This window comes from Salmo trutta, chromosome 27 (assembly GCF_901001165.1).
Source record: "Salmo trutta chromosome 27, fSalTru1.1, whole genome shotgun sequence".
Lineage (NCBI taxonomy): Eukaryota > Metazoa > Chordata > Actinopteri > Salmoniformes > Salmonidae > Salmo > Salmo trutta.
In genome coordinates this window covers 19610111-19622534 of record NC_042983.1, presented here as the reverse complement: position 1 = coordinate 19622534, position 12424 = coordinate 19610111, and the positions used below count along the sequence as shown (strand labels likewise).

Genomic DNA, 12424 nt, shown 5'->3' with positions numbered 1-12424 from the left:
CATCTAGACTCCATTGCCCTAGAGCACACAAAAAACTGTACATGCCACAGCCTAAGCATCTGCGCCACAGGTTCCACAAAGCTGTGAACGATCTGATAGACAAGGCAAGAAGGGCCTTCTACACCATCGAAAGGAACAAAACATTTTACATACCAGTTAGGATCTGGCCAAAAATACTTGAATCAATTATAGAACCATTGCCCTTTATAGTTGTGAGGTCTGGGGTCCGCTCACCAACCAATAATTCACAAAATGGGACTCTGCATGCATAATTCTGAAAAAACATACTCAGTGTACAACGTAAAACACCAAATAATGTATGCAGAGCAGAATTAGGCCGATACCCGCTTTTTATCAAAATCCAGAAAAGAGCCGTTAAATTCTACAACCACCTAAAAGGAAGTTATTCCCAAACCTTCATAACAAAGCCATCACCTACAGAGAGATGAACCTGGAGAAGAGTTCCCTAAGCAAGCTGGTCCTAGGGCTCTGTTCATAAACACAAACCGAGCCGCAGGACAGCAACACACACAATCAAATCATGAGAAAACAAAAAGATAATTACTTGACACATTGGAATGAATTAACAAAAAAAACAGAGAAAACCAGAACGCTATTTGGCCCTAAACAGAGAGTACACAGTGACTGACCCAAAATGATGTACAGACTCAGTGAGCATAGCCTTGCTATTGAGATAGGCTGCCGTAGGCAGACCTGGCTCTCAAGACAAGACAGTCTATGCGCACACTGCCCACAAAATGAGTTGGGAACTGAGCTGCTCTTCCTAACCTCCTGCCAAATGTATGACCATATTAGAGACACATATTTCCCTCAGATTACAGACCCACAAAGAACTCGAAAAACAAATCCAATTTTGATAAACTCCCATATCTATTGGGTGAAATACCACAGTGTGCCATCACAGCAGCAATATTTTTGACCTGTTGCCACAAGAAAAGGGCAACCAGTGAAGAACAAACACCATCGTAAATACAACCCATATTTATGTTTATTTATTTTCCCTTTTGTACTTTAACTATTTGTTCATCGTAAATGTCTCTATTCCTTTGGAATTTTTGTGAGTGTAATACTGTTTATTTTTGATTGTTTATTTCACTTTTGTTCATTATCTATTTCACTTGCTTTGGCAATGTAAACATATGTTTCTCATGCCAATAAAGCCCTTTGAATTTTATTTAATTGAGAGGGAGAGAGAGAGAGAGAGAGAGAGAGAGAGTGGGAGACAAACCACAAATTGTAAACAGAACTTGCACTCCTGTGGTGTCACAAGGATTAGATCAAGGTGCAGTGGGAACGTGTATATACTCATCTTCTTTATTTTTATTAAAAGAAGGAAAAACAAAAGAACCACGTATACAAAACAACACTAAACAGTCCTGTCAGGTGCACAGACACAAAACAGGAGACAACTACCTACAAATCCCATAGAAAAAACACCCCTCTTAAATAAGACCTTCAATTAGAAGCAACGAGGAGCAGCTGCTTTAAATTGAAGGTCAACCCCATTAACTCAACATAGAAATAGAAAGACTAGAACTAACATAGAAATAAACTAACAAGAACATAGCCCAACAAACCCCGAACCACATAAAACAAACACCCCCTGCCACGTCCTGACCAAACTGCAATAACAAATAACCCCTTATACTGGTCAGGACGTGACATGTGGTCACAGATCAAACACCAGCACCATATACTGTACATCACCTCAGTAACACTTTGATCCCCTCTTTTCAGAGAAGGGAAAGGAGGTCAAAGCGTCTGTCAGATTTATATCTCCCATCTGCCCGGTGAATTAAAAAGGCCCAGACATTCGCCACACATCTGCAAAAGGAACCAATGATTTACCCCCCCAGATTGGGCTGGGATTGGGAGTGCAGGTGCAGCAGGGGTGCAAAGCTGGGGCTTTTTAATCACTTCCAAACACCCCTGGACACATGCAGACAGCAAGGCCAGACACTCAGACATTGATGAAGTGAGGCTGATATCTCTCTCAGTAGCTTTCAAAATGTGTGGGGAAAGTGTCACTTACCCTGAACAAGGAGCCTTGCAACAATAGTTTGAAACTTCCTGTCACTCATATTGAATAATATTGTCAGCTTAGCTCTGTAGCTTCTTTCAGATGTTCATGAAATGTAACATTTGGCTCATGGGCTCTATTGGCTCTAGTCTACAGGCTATAGCCAATAAAGGGTTTCCTTCAACGTCTAATTCTTTTTAGAAACGATATTGAATATCAGTCAGCCAGAGGTCAATGCTCTTAGCTATTTGTCAAATCTACACATCAGTGTCCAGAGTACACTCTCAGAAAAAAAAGTTTCCCAAAAGGGTTCTTCGGCTGGAACCAAAAATAGTTCTTCAAAGGGTTCTCCTATGGGGACAGCCGAATAACCCTTTTAGGTTCTAGATAGCTACAGTCTTAGAAAAAAAGTGTTATCTGGAGTGTTATCAGTGTTTGTGTTTTGATTGATCCACTGCAATGCAGTGCTTTAATAGGTTCCAGGTGTCGACAGTCTACTGTTTTTTCTCCTCTGTGAATACCTGTCAGGCCAACCGATCGCGGAGTCTGGGTGCCTCAGTATACTGCGTGGGGGTGAAGGACTTCAATGAGACACAGGTGTGTTGACGCATCTTGCTTCATTGTGCTCTGATTTGACTTGGTCTCAAACTGCATCTCAAACGTAATTTGGAAAAGAGGTTGGTGGGTGTGTAGAACTGTAAGACACTTTTTTTCTTCCTCAGCTGGCAACGATTGCTGATAGCAAGGACCATGTCTTCCCAGTGAATGACGGCTTTGAAGCACTGCAGGGGGTCATTGATTCGGTAAGAGGTTCAGACTTGACGACTAACACAAGGAACCCACTGGGCAAAAACTCAATGTTGTTTCCACGTCATTTCAACAACCAAAAATTATACGTGATAAGGTTGAATCAATGTAAAAACTGATTGAATTTGCAAAAAGTCATTAAGGTAAGGAAATTTCATATTTTTTTCATCCAACTTGTAATCTAAATCAAATGTTATTGTGACATTTTTGGAAGATACCTTAACCAAAAACTGACATCTGTGCCCAGTGGGAAGGCTAGAATAACAGCATCTTTAATGTACACTGCACCATCCATCCAGAGATTGTGTTCAAAACTTCTCACTGCAGTACATATCTAAATCCATTAACACATTAATCAAATAGGAAACAAAGGAGAATAGGATTAAAGAAAACAATAAACAGAAATATTCTATCCATCAAAACTCACCAGAAACAGAATTTCAGGAAATCCTGCTGTGACTCTGACTTCCCAGCTTTTGATCCAAGCTAGTGGAGTCTACCCAAACAGGATCAAAGTGTATGCATTCATTCATTATAGCTTCCACCTCAAAGGTATTGACTTATATTTTTGTATCCGCTCAAACTATTTCAATAGCGGAGGAATGAAAGAAAAGGAGAGTCGTGGAGAGGCCATTGTCGCCCGGGCACTGAGTTCCTCTAACAGAGCTAGAGGTCAGTCAGACAAGTTGACTGGCATCTGGAGCCCATTAACAGCATGCTGAAAGCTGCTGGCTCAGACTCAATGAAGAAGGACAGCATTCAGTAAATCAAACCGATTTTCAGGCTTACAACACATACTTTCTCTGAACAGTGGGGGTATAGAGAGAGACGTACACCCAGAACACAAGAACAGAGAGGAGCACAGAGAGGAGAACAGGAGACATTAAGCAGACCCTATAAATGAGGTGCACAGGTACACACTGATACTGTAATTCCCAGTAAAAGGAGTATATGGATTATATTATTAAACCAATACCCTCAATAAAGCAACACACAACGCTCTGTAACAAGCCAGACCTTGGCCCAAAGCCCACATGTCTCTCTTACTCCCACAGATCTTAAAGAAGTCCTGTATTGAGATCCTGGCAGTGGAACCCTCCAGTATCTGTGCAGGAGGTAAGTGTATAGACCTCTGACCCATATTTATCCTCTCTGGCCTCTCAGATAATTTAATCAGACATTTAAAGGCCCCCTCATATTGGAGCGCACAACAGGACGTGAAAACCAATCTGACTTGGCGGGGCCAGCAGACTGGTGTGCAGTAATTATCTCCTACACACAGTAGCAACAAATTCTTTTGTCATGAACGATTCAACCTGGACCTTGTCCCAACAAAACTACTGTACTAAGGACACACATAATTGCTTTCTCTCTTTTATCTGATGTGTAATGCTGTCGTCATTGTCCATTCTACAGTCTTACAACCCACCACTTTCCTCACTGTAAAAATAAGTATTTACGCTTCATGTTTTCTGCGTTATGTGGTATTGGCTCCAGAGAGCCACTAAATCCCCAAATGTCTGGACAACTGCAGTTAAAGTCTCATTGACTGCAAAATCTCAATTCTTAAGGCATTCAGATAAATCGTTTATCTTCAACAACCACTATGGTCAGGGCATGGTGGTTTAGAGTTTGTTGGCTGAATGTGACCAGAGTGTGAGATGCTGGGATGATAGACTCAGATGTTAGCTTGAACACATGGTGTGACAAATTCAGTTCAGTTTTACACTCTAACTGGCTGTATGCCTCCTCAGTCATTGTGTTTCTCTCTTCCCTCTCTAGAAACGTTCCAGGTGGTGGTGAGAGGAAATGGCTTCCTCCATGCTCGGAATGTCCATAAGGTCCTGTGCAGTTTCCGAATCAACGACACACTCACCAAGAGTAAGTGGAGCACCAACTTCAAAACTAATAAACAGTGGACCTGTGTTCTGTTTGTTTTAAATACATGTTTATAATGCGTAAAGAATTTGCTAATCATGCAATAGGACACACAAAGTCGTATTTACTGCAGCTGTAAGAGTAAAACTGCTCAGGAAATGTATGACAGACGTGGTGTTATGAGTTAGACACAGTAAAAGTCTATGTTTTCTTATTGATGTCTCATAATGCTTCCCAAAAGTGACGTTCAGGAGATCAGTAGGGGTTCTCTATGCCCAAATAAGCGCCTATGCCATTTGTTTCTGGTATTACTGTTTTTTGATTTTAAAGGGTACATTTGTACTTTAACGGCCTGGGACTGTGCCAGAGCTAGAAGATAAAGGGAAACAGTAGCACACACAAGGCAGTCTGGGGAAAAGCCCTGGAGGCACATCCAAGTTCCCCCTGTGGTCTTGAAGTGGCTTAATGGATGTGTGAAACCAGCCCCCTCTGATGCATGCCAACATATAGCTGTGGGAGGGCATGCTCTAATTACAAACAAAGAGAAAATATAATCTGGGCCTGAGAGGAAGGGGATGAGGGGATGTTTAGGCCGGAAGTGATTTATACCCTCAACAGCTGAATGTCAGGACAGGGTCTGGAGCAAATAAATAGGCATAAAGTTGATTTCCATTCTAAGTTATTGGCCTTCATTCTAAAGATCTGAATGGCCATGAAGAATTTAATCTATGGAATGTGATAGCAGATCAAAGTACAGTCTTCAGCTGCGTTCAATATTACGGTTTTATACCTTTTACAGTATGGTGCTACTTAGCAGGAATGACCTGAGGACTGCTAACAAATGTCTTCTATTCTGAATTAGTGTTGAAGAGAACGGTTTACGGTGACCCAGAATGTAAATTGTTTGTATGTAATTAAACATCCAACTCCCCAAGCGGAAGACATGGAAAACATTTAGGAAAAAAGGATACACCACCTCTTTGTTTATTTCCCTCCTCCATCCCTTCTTTCAGATGTAAACCCAAAGATATGTGTACCAACTGTCCAGTAGAACATGTTTACCCCTAAACAGCTCAGTCATTTCAGACACAGCAGGTGCCATCTCTAAATGGCCACTGTTGGCTCATTGTTTCTTGTGGTTGAGTGTCATTGGCCTCATTTGATTGATTCCAATCATTCCACGTTGCGCTCTTCTATAATCTGCAGAACTCCTAATGCACCCCTTGACCATCACCACAGACACCACCACTCCTCTACCGCCTCTCCATATTCTCCAAAGGCTCCAGCCCTCGTAGGAAAGGAGCAATGTGTAGCTACATGTGTTCAGCAACTGAATGTCTGAGTCCATGTCTCCAGGAAAAGCAGCAGCAGCAGATACAGGCCCTCCGAGCTTTGGCAGTGAAGAGACGTCGGGAGCATTCCTTCCTCCCTGTGACAGATGCTGCCCTGATGGCTCCAGTGAGCATCATCTTGGAGATACAGTGCCTTCAGAGAGTATTCAGACCCCTTGACCTCCACATTTTGTTGCGTTAGAGCCTTATTCTAAAATTTATGAAATCATTTATTTTCCTCAGCAATCTACACACAATACCCCATAATGACAAATAAAAACAGGTTTTTAGAAAATGTTGCTAATTTATAATAAGTATTCAGACCCTTTACTCAGTACTTTGTTGAAGCACCTTTGGCAGTGATTACAGCATCGAGTCTTCTTGGGTATGATGCTACTTGCTTGGCACACCTGTAATTGGGGAGTTTCTCTCATTCTTCTCTGAAGATCCTCTCAAGCTCTGTCAGGCTGGATGGGGAGCGTTGCTGCACAGCTATTTTCAGATCTCTCCAGAGATGTTTGATCAGGTTCAAGTCCGGGCTCTGGCTGGGCCACTCAAGGACATTCAGAGACTTGTCCCGAAGCCACTCCTGCATTGTCTTGGCTGTGTGGTTAGGGCCGTTGTCCTCTTGGAAGATGAACCATCGCCTCAGTCTGAGGTCCTGAGCGCTCTGGAGCAGGTTTTCATCAAGGATCTCTCTGTACTTTGCTCCGTTCATCTTTCCCTCGATAATCTCCCAGTACATGCTGCTGAAAAACATCCCCACAGCATGATGCTGCCACCACCATGCTTCACCGTAAGGATGGTACCAGGTTTTTTCCAGACGTGACGCTTGGCATTCAGGCCAAAGACTTCAATCTTGGTTTCGTCAGACCAGAGAATCTTGTTTCTCATGGTCTGAGAGTCTTCAAGTGCCTTTTGGAAAACTTCAAGCAGGCTGTCATGTGCCTTTTACTGAGGAGTGGGTTCCGTCTGGCCACTCTACCATAAAGGACCATCGGGTTCTTGGTCACCTCCCTGACAAAGGCCCTTCTCCCCTGATTGCTCAGTTTGGCCCGATGGCCAGCTGTCACGTTCGTCATAATAATCGGACCAAGGCGCCGCGTGAGTAGCGTTCCACATAATTTATTAGAAACTGAAACTTTAGAAAAATACAAAACAAAATAAAGAATAAATGAACCGTGACTACAATGCAACTACACATAAAGAATATCCCATAACCCCCAAGTGAAAAACAAGCTACTTAAGTATGATCCCCAATTAGAGACAATGATTACCAACTGCTTCTAATTGTGAATCATACAAATCACCCAAACATAGAAAAACTAAACTAGAACCCCACATAGAAAATAATAACTAGAAAAACCCCCTGTCACACCCTGACCTACTCTATCATAGAAAATAAGAGCTTTCTATGGTCAGGACGTGACAGTACCCCCCCCCTCCCCCCAAAAGGTGCGGACTCCGACCGCAAAACCTGAAACAAAAAAGGGAGGGTTGGGGGGGTGTCTAGTGTCGGTGGCAGCTCTGGTGCAGGACGAAGAATCCTCTCATCCTGCGGATCCACCAGCATTGGAGGCGGCTCTGGTGCAGGACGAAGAACCTGCGCATCCCTCTGATCCGCCAGCTTTGGTGGCGGCTCTGGTGCGGGCCGAAGAACCCGCTCATCCTGCGGGTCCAGCCATGGACCCAGGCTGAACACTGTGCCTGGACTGGGCACCAACGCAGAGGAAGACTCTGGCCTTGAAGCTGGACTGGACGCCGTGCTTAAACTGAGCATCGGCGCAGGGGAAGACTCTGGTCTTGAAGCTGGAGGTCCTGAACCGATGACCATCTCAGGAGGTTCCGGACCGTGGGCCGTCTCAGGAGGTTCCGGACCGTGGGCCGTCACAGGAGGTACCGGGCCGTGGGCTGTCTCAGGAGGTTCCGGGCCGTGGGCCGTCTCAAGAGGTTCTGGGCCTTGGACCGTCTCAAGAGGTTCCGGACTGTGGACCGTCTCAGGAGGTTCCGGATTGTGGACCGTCGTTGGAGGTTCCGGACTGTGAAACGTTGCCGGAAGCTCTGGACTGTGAAACGTCGCCGGAAGCTCTGGACTGGTAACAGACCGTCGCCGGAAGCTCTGGACTGGGGACCCTCGCCGGAAGCTCTGGACTGGGGACCATCGCCGGAAGCTCTGGACTGGGGACCCTCGCCGGAAGCTCTGGACTGGTTGGAAAATTCCATAAAATGATGTCATGGCTTTAGAAGCTTCTGATAGGCTAATTGACATAATTTGAGTCAATTGGAGGTGTACCTGTGGATGTATTTCAAGGCCTACCTTCAAACTCAGGGCCTCTTTGCTTGACATCATGGAAAAATCTAAAGAAATCAGCCAAGACCTCAGAAAAACAATTGTAAACCACCACAAGTCTGGTTCATCCTTGATAGCAATTTCCAAACGCCTGAAGGTACCACGTTCATCTGTACAAACAATAGTACGCAAGTGTTAACACCATGGGACCACGCAGCCATCGTACCGCTCAGGAAGGAGACGCATTCTGTCTCCTAGAGATAAACGTACTTTGGTGTGAAAAATGCAAATCAATCCTAGAACAACAGCAAAGGACCTTGTGAAGATGCTGGAGGAAACAGGTACAAAGTATCTATATCCACAATAAAACGAGTCCTATATCAACATAACCTGAAAGGCTGCTCAGCAAGGAAGAAGACGCTGCTCCAAAACCTCCACAATAAAAGCCAGACTACGGTTTGCAACTGTACATGAGGACAAAGATCGTACTTTTTGGAGAAATGTCTTCTGGTCTGATGAAACAAAAATAGAACTGTTTGGCCATAATGACCATCGTTATGTTTGGAGGAAAAAGAGGGAGGCTTGCAAGCCGAAGAACACCATCCCAACCATGAAGTATGGGGGTGGCAGCATCATGTTGTGGGGGTGCTTTGCTGCAGGAGGGACTGGTGCACTTCACAAAATAGATGGCATCATGAGGATGGAAAATTATGTGTATATATTGAAGCAACATCCCAAGACATCAGTCAAGAAGTTAAAACTTGGTCGCAAATGGGTCTTCCAAATGGACAATGACCCCAAGCATACTTCCAAAGTTGTGGCAAAATGGCTCTTGAGGACCCCTTCGAGATACAATCCCGCTAAAGGGATTGGTTGGACAACAACCAGTGAGATAGCACGGCGCGAAATTCCCCCAAAAACAATCTCAAAATTAAAATTCAAGTATTATACGGCATTTTAAAGATACTCTACTCGTTAATCCAATCACATTGTCTGATTTCAAAAAGGCTTTACATTGAAAGCAAAACATTAGCTTATTTTAGCATAGCACCTTAGCAACAAAAAAAAGCCATTTTCCAAGCACGGATAGCCGTCACAAAACCAGATATACAGCTAAAATTAAGCACTAACCTTTGACAATCTTCATCAGATGACACTCCTAGGACATCATGTTAGACAATACATGCATTTTGTGTTGGATCAAGTTCATATTTATATCCAAAAACCCAATTTCTACATTGGTGCGTGACGTTCAGAAAATGTTTTCTCCCCATAACCGCCGGTGAATAGGCACATTTAATTTACAGAAGAACTCATTAACGTTGACAAAATGTATAACAATTATTTAAAGAATTAGAGATAATCTACTCCTTTATGCAACCACTCTGTCAGATTTCAAAATAACTTTACGGAAAAAGCACATTGTTCAATATTCTGAGTACAGAACTTAGCCTTCAATGCTAAGCTATACAGTTAGCCTACAACCACGGCGTCGACAAATCTCTAAAAATATGTTCAAAAAATATTTTCTTACCTTTGCTGATCTTCGGCGGAATGCACTCGGAAGTGCACCCCCTTCCACAAGAAATGTTCATTTGTTCTGCAAAGTCCATAATTTATGTCTAAATACGTCCGTTTTGTTGACCCATCCAGAACACTTTACAATGCCATGTGGCGTGGACGCAAATCCATAGACGAAATGGTCAAAAGTTCCATTACCGTTTGTAGAAACACGTCAAACGATGTTTACAATCAATCCTTTAGGGTATTTTTTAACGTAAAATTGTGATAATTTTACAACCGGGCAATAGGTGTTCATCCCAGAAGAAAAATTAAAAACAACGAAGTCAAATGCACACGCGTCATAAGATACCTGTCCTCAGACTGGCCAGTGATTGACTGAGACACAATTTTCTGCCCAGTAACAGGTGATGGATGAAACCAGTTCCTAAAGATTGTTGACAGCCAATGGAAGAGTTAGGAGGTGCAACGTAAATCCTATGTGTTTTTCAAGGGATTCAAAAGAAAAACTACATTTCTAATTTCTCCCACTTCCTGATTCAATTTTTCTCAGGTTTTTGCCTGCCATATGAGTTCTGTTATACTCACAGACACCATTCAAACAGTTTTAGAAACTTCAGAGTGTTTTCTATCCAAATCCACTAATAATATGCATATTCTATTTTCTGGGCCAGAGTAGTAACCTGTTTAAATTGGGTACGTTTTTCATCCGGCCGTGAAAATACTGCTCCCTAGCCCTAACAGGTTGGACAACAAAGTCAAGGTATTTCAGTGGCCATCACAAAGCCCTGACCTCAATCCTATAGAACATTTGTGGGCAGAACTGAAAAAGTGTGTGCGGGCAAGGCCTACAAACATGACTCAGTTACACCAGCTCTGTCAGGATGAATGGGCCCAACTTATTGTGGGAAGCTTGTGGAAGGCTACCCAACACGTTTGACCCAAGTTATTAAACAATTTAAAGGCAATGCTACCAAGTACTAATTGAGTATATGTACTTCTGACCAACTGGAATGTGATGAAAGAAATAAAAACTGAAATAAATCATTCTCTCTACTATTATTCTGACATTTCACATTCATAAAATAAAGTGGTGATCCTAACTGATCTAAGACAGTGTCAGGGATTTCGTTGTCGTCGTCAGACGATATTGCGAAATCATCGTCGGAAAAAGAGGACCAATATGCAGCAGAGTTGAGATAGTTCATTTTGAACATTTAATAAACTCAAAAATGAACATACAAAATAACAAAACGAACTCACGATTACTAGACAGTCCTGTTAGGCTCACACACACTAAACAAGAAACAATCTCTCACAAATACACAGACAAACACACCCAACTAATATAGGACTTCCAATCAAAGGCAACACCAAACAGCTGCCTTCAATTGGAAGTCCACCCCAATTAACTCAACATAGAAACAGATTACCTAGACTAAACATAGAATTACATAAACAAGGAACAGTGCCCAAAAACCCCGGAATACATAAATCAAATGCCCTTTTTAGAAAAACCACCACCCCGAACCACATAAACCAAATACCCTCTGCCACGTCCTGACCAAACTACAATAACAATTAACCCTTATACTGGCCAGGACGTGACAGACAGGGAATTTTTTACAAGGATTAAATGTCTGTATTTGTGAAAAACTGAGTTTAAATGTATTTGGCTAAGGTGCATGTATACGTCCGACTTCAACTGTATGTAAATAAGGTATTTCTGTTTTTATTGTTAATACATACGCAAACATTCCTAAAAACCTGTTTCACTTTGTCATTATGCCATATAGTGTGTGGATTGCAGAGTATTTGTATTTATTTAATCAATTTTAGAATAAGGCAGTAACATAACAAAATGTGGAAAAAGTCAAGGGGCCTGAATACTTTCCGAAGGTGTAACAGTATAGCTTCCGTCCATCTCCTCGCCCCTACCTTGGCTCGAACCAGGGACCCTCTGCACACATCAACAACTGACACCCACGAAGCATCGTTACCCATCGCTCCACAAAAGCAACTAATTCAAGGTCTCAGAGCTAGTGGCGTCACCGATTGAAACGCTATTAGCGCGCACCACCGCTAACTAGCTAGCCATTCGACATCGGTTACACTGGCACTGTATTAAAGATGAGAATCCACCCCTTGTGACGTGATAAGACTTTATTCTTTAGAAATGCCCAGTAACCGGAGTAATCATAATTTTATTGGGATTGTATAGTCCTCCACAAATCTTACTTGACAGACAGCAGTACAGCTATGTTATTGTATTCTCAGAAGCAATGTCATGTTAATGTCATGTTGTCTCAGTATTGGTTAAATAGGCTGGTCTGCACTGTTGGAGCTAGGAACACCAGATTTTCGCTACACCTGTAATAACGTCTATTAAATATGTGTATGTGACCAATAACATTTGGCTGTAATTTCTGGTAATTTATTGAGTAAGCTTTAACAGTGGGCACATGTCTGCACTCAGTAGTAAATCTTTACATTACCTTTTATCATGCGCACAGAGTAAACTGTGTAATAAAGTGTTGTGACATGAAGCAAAGCTGT

The 12424-nt window shown here is 42.6% G+C and overlaps 1 protein-coding gene across 2 annotated transcripts in view; it reads left to right on the top strand.

Moving 5' to 3' along the window:
- Positions 1-12424, top strand: part of LOC115164534 (anthrax toxin receptor 1) — a 55292-nt gene that overhangs the window by 23696 nt on the left and 19172 nt on the right. For both annotated transcript variants that reach the window (XM_029717123.1, XM_029717122.1), the window contains 4 exons: positions 2570-2638; positions 2764-2844; positions 3904-3964; positions 4631-4729. In XM_029717123.1, the coding sequence (XP_029572983.1) occupies positions 2570-2638; positions 2764-2844; positions 3904-3964; positions 4631-4729 (310 nt within the window). The remainder of the gene's footprint in view (positions 1-2569; positions 2639-2763; positions 2845-3903; positions 3965-4630; positions 4730-12424) is intronic.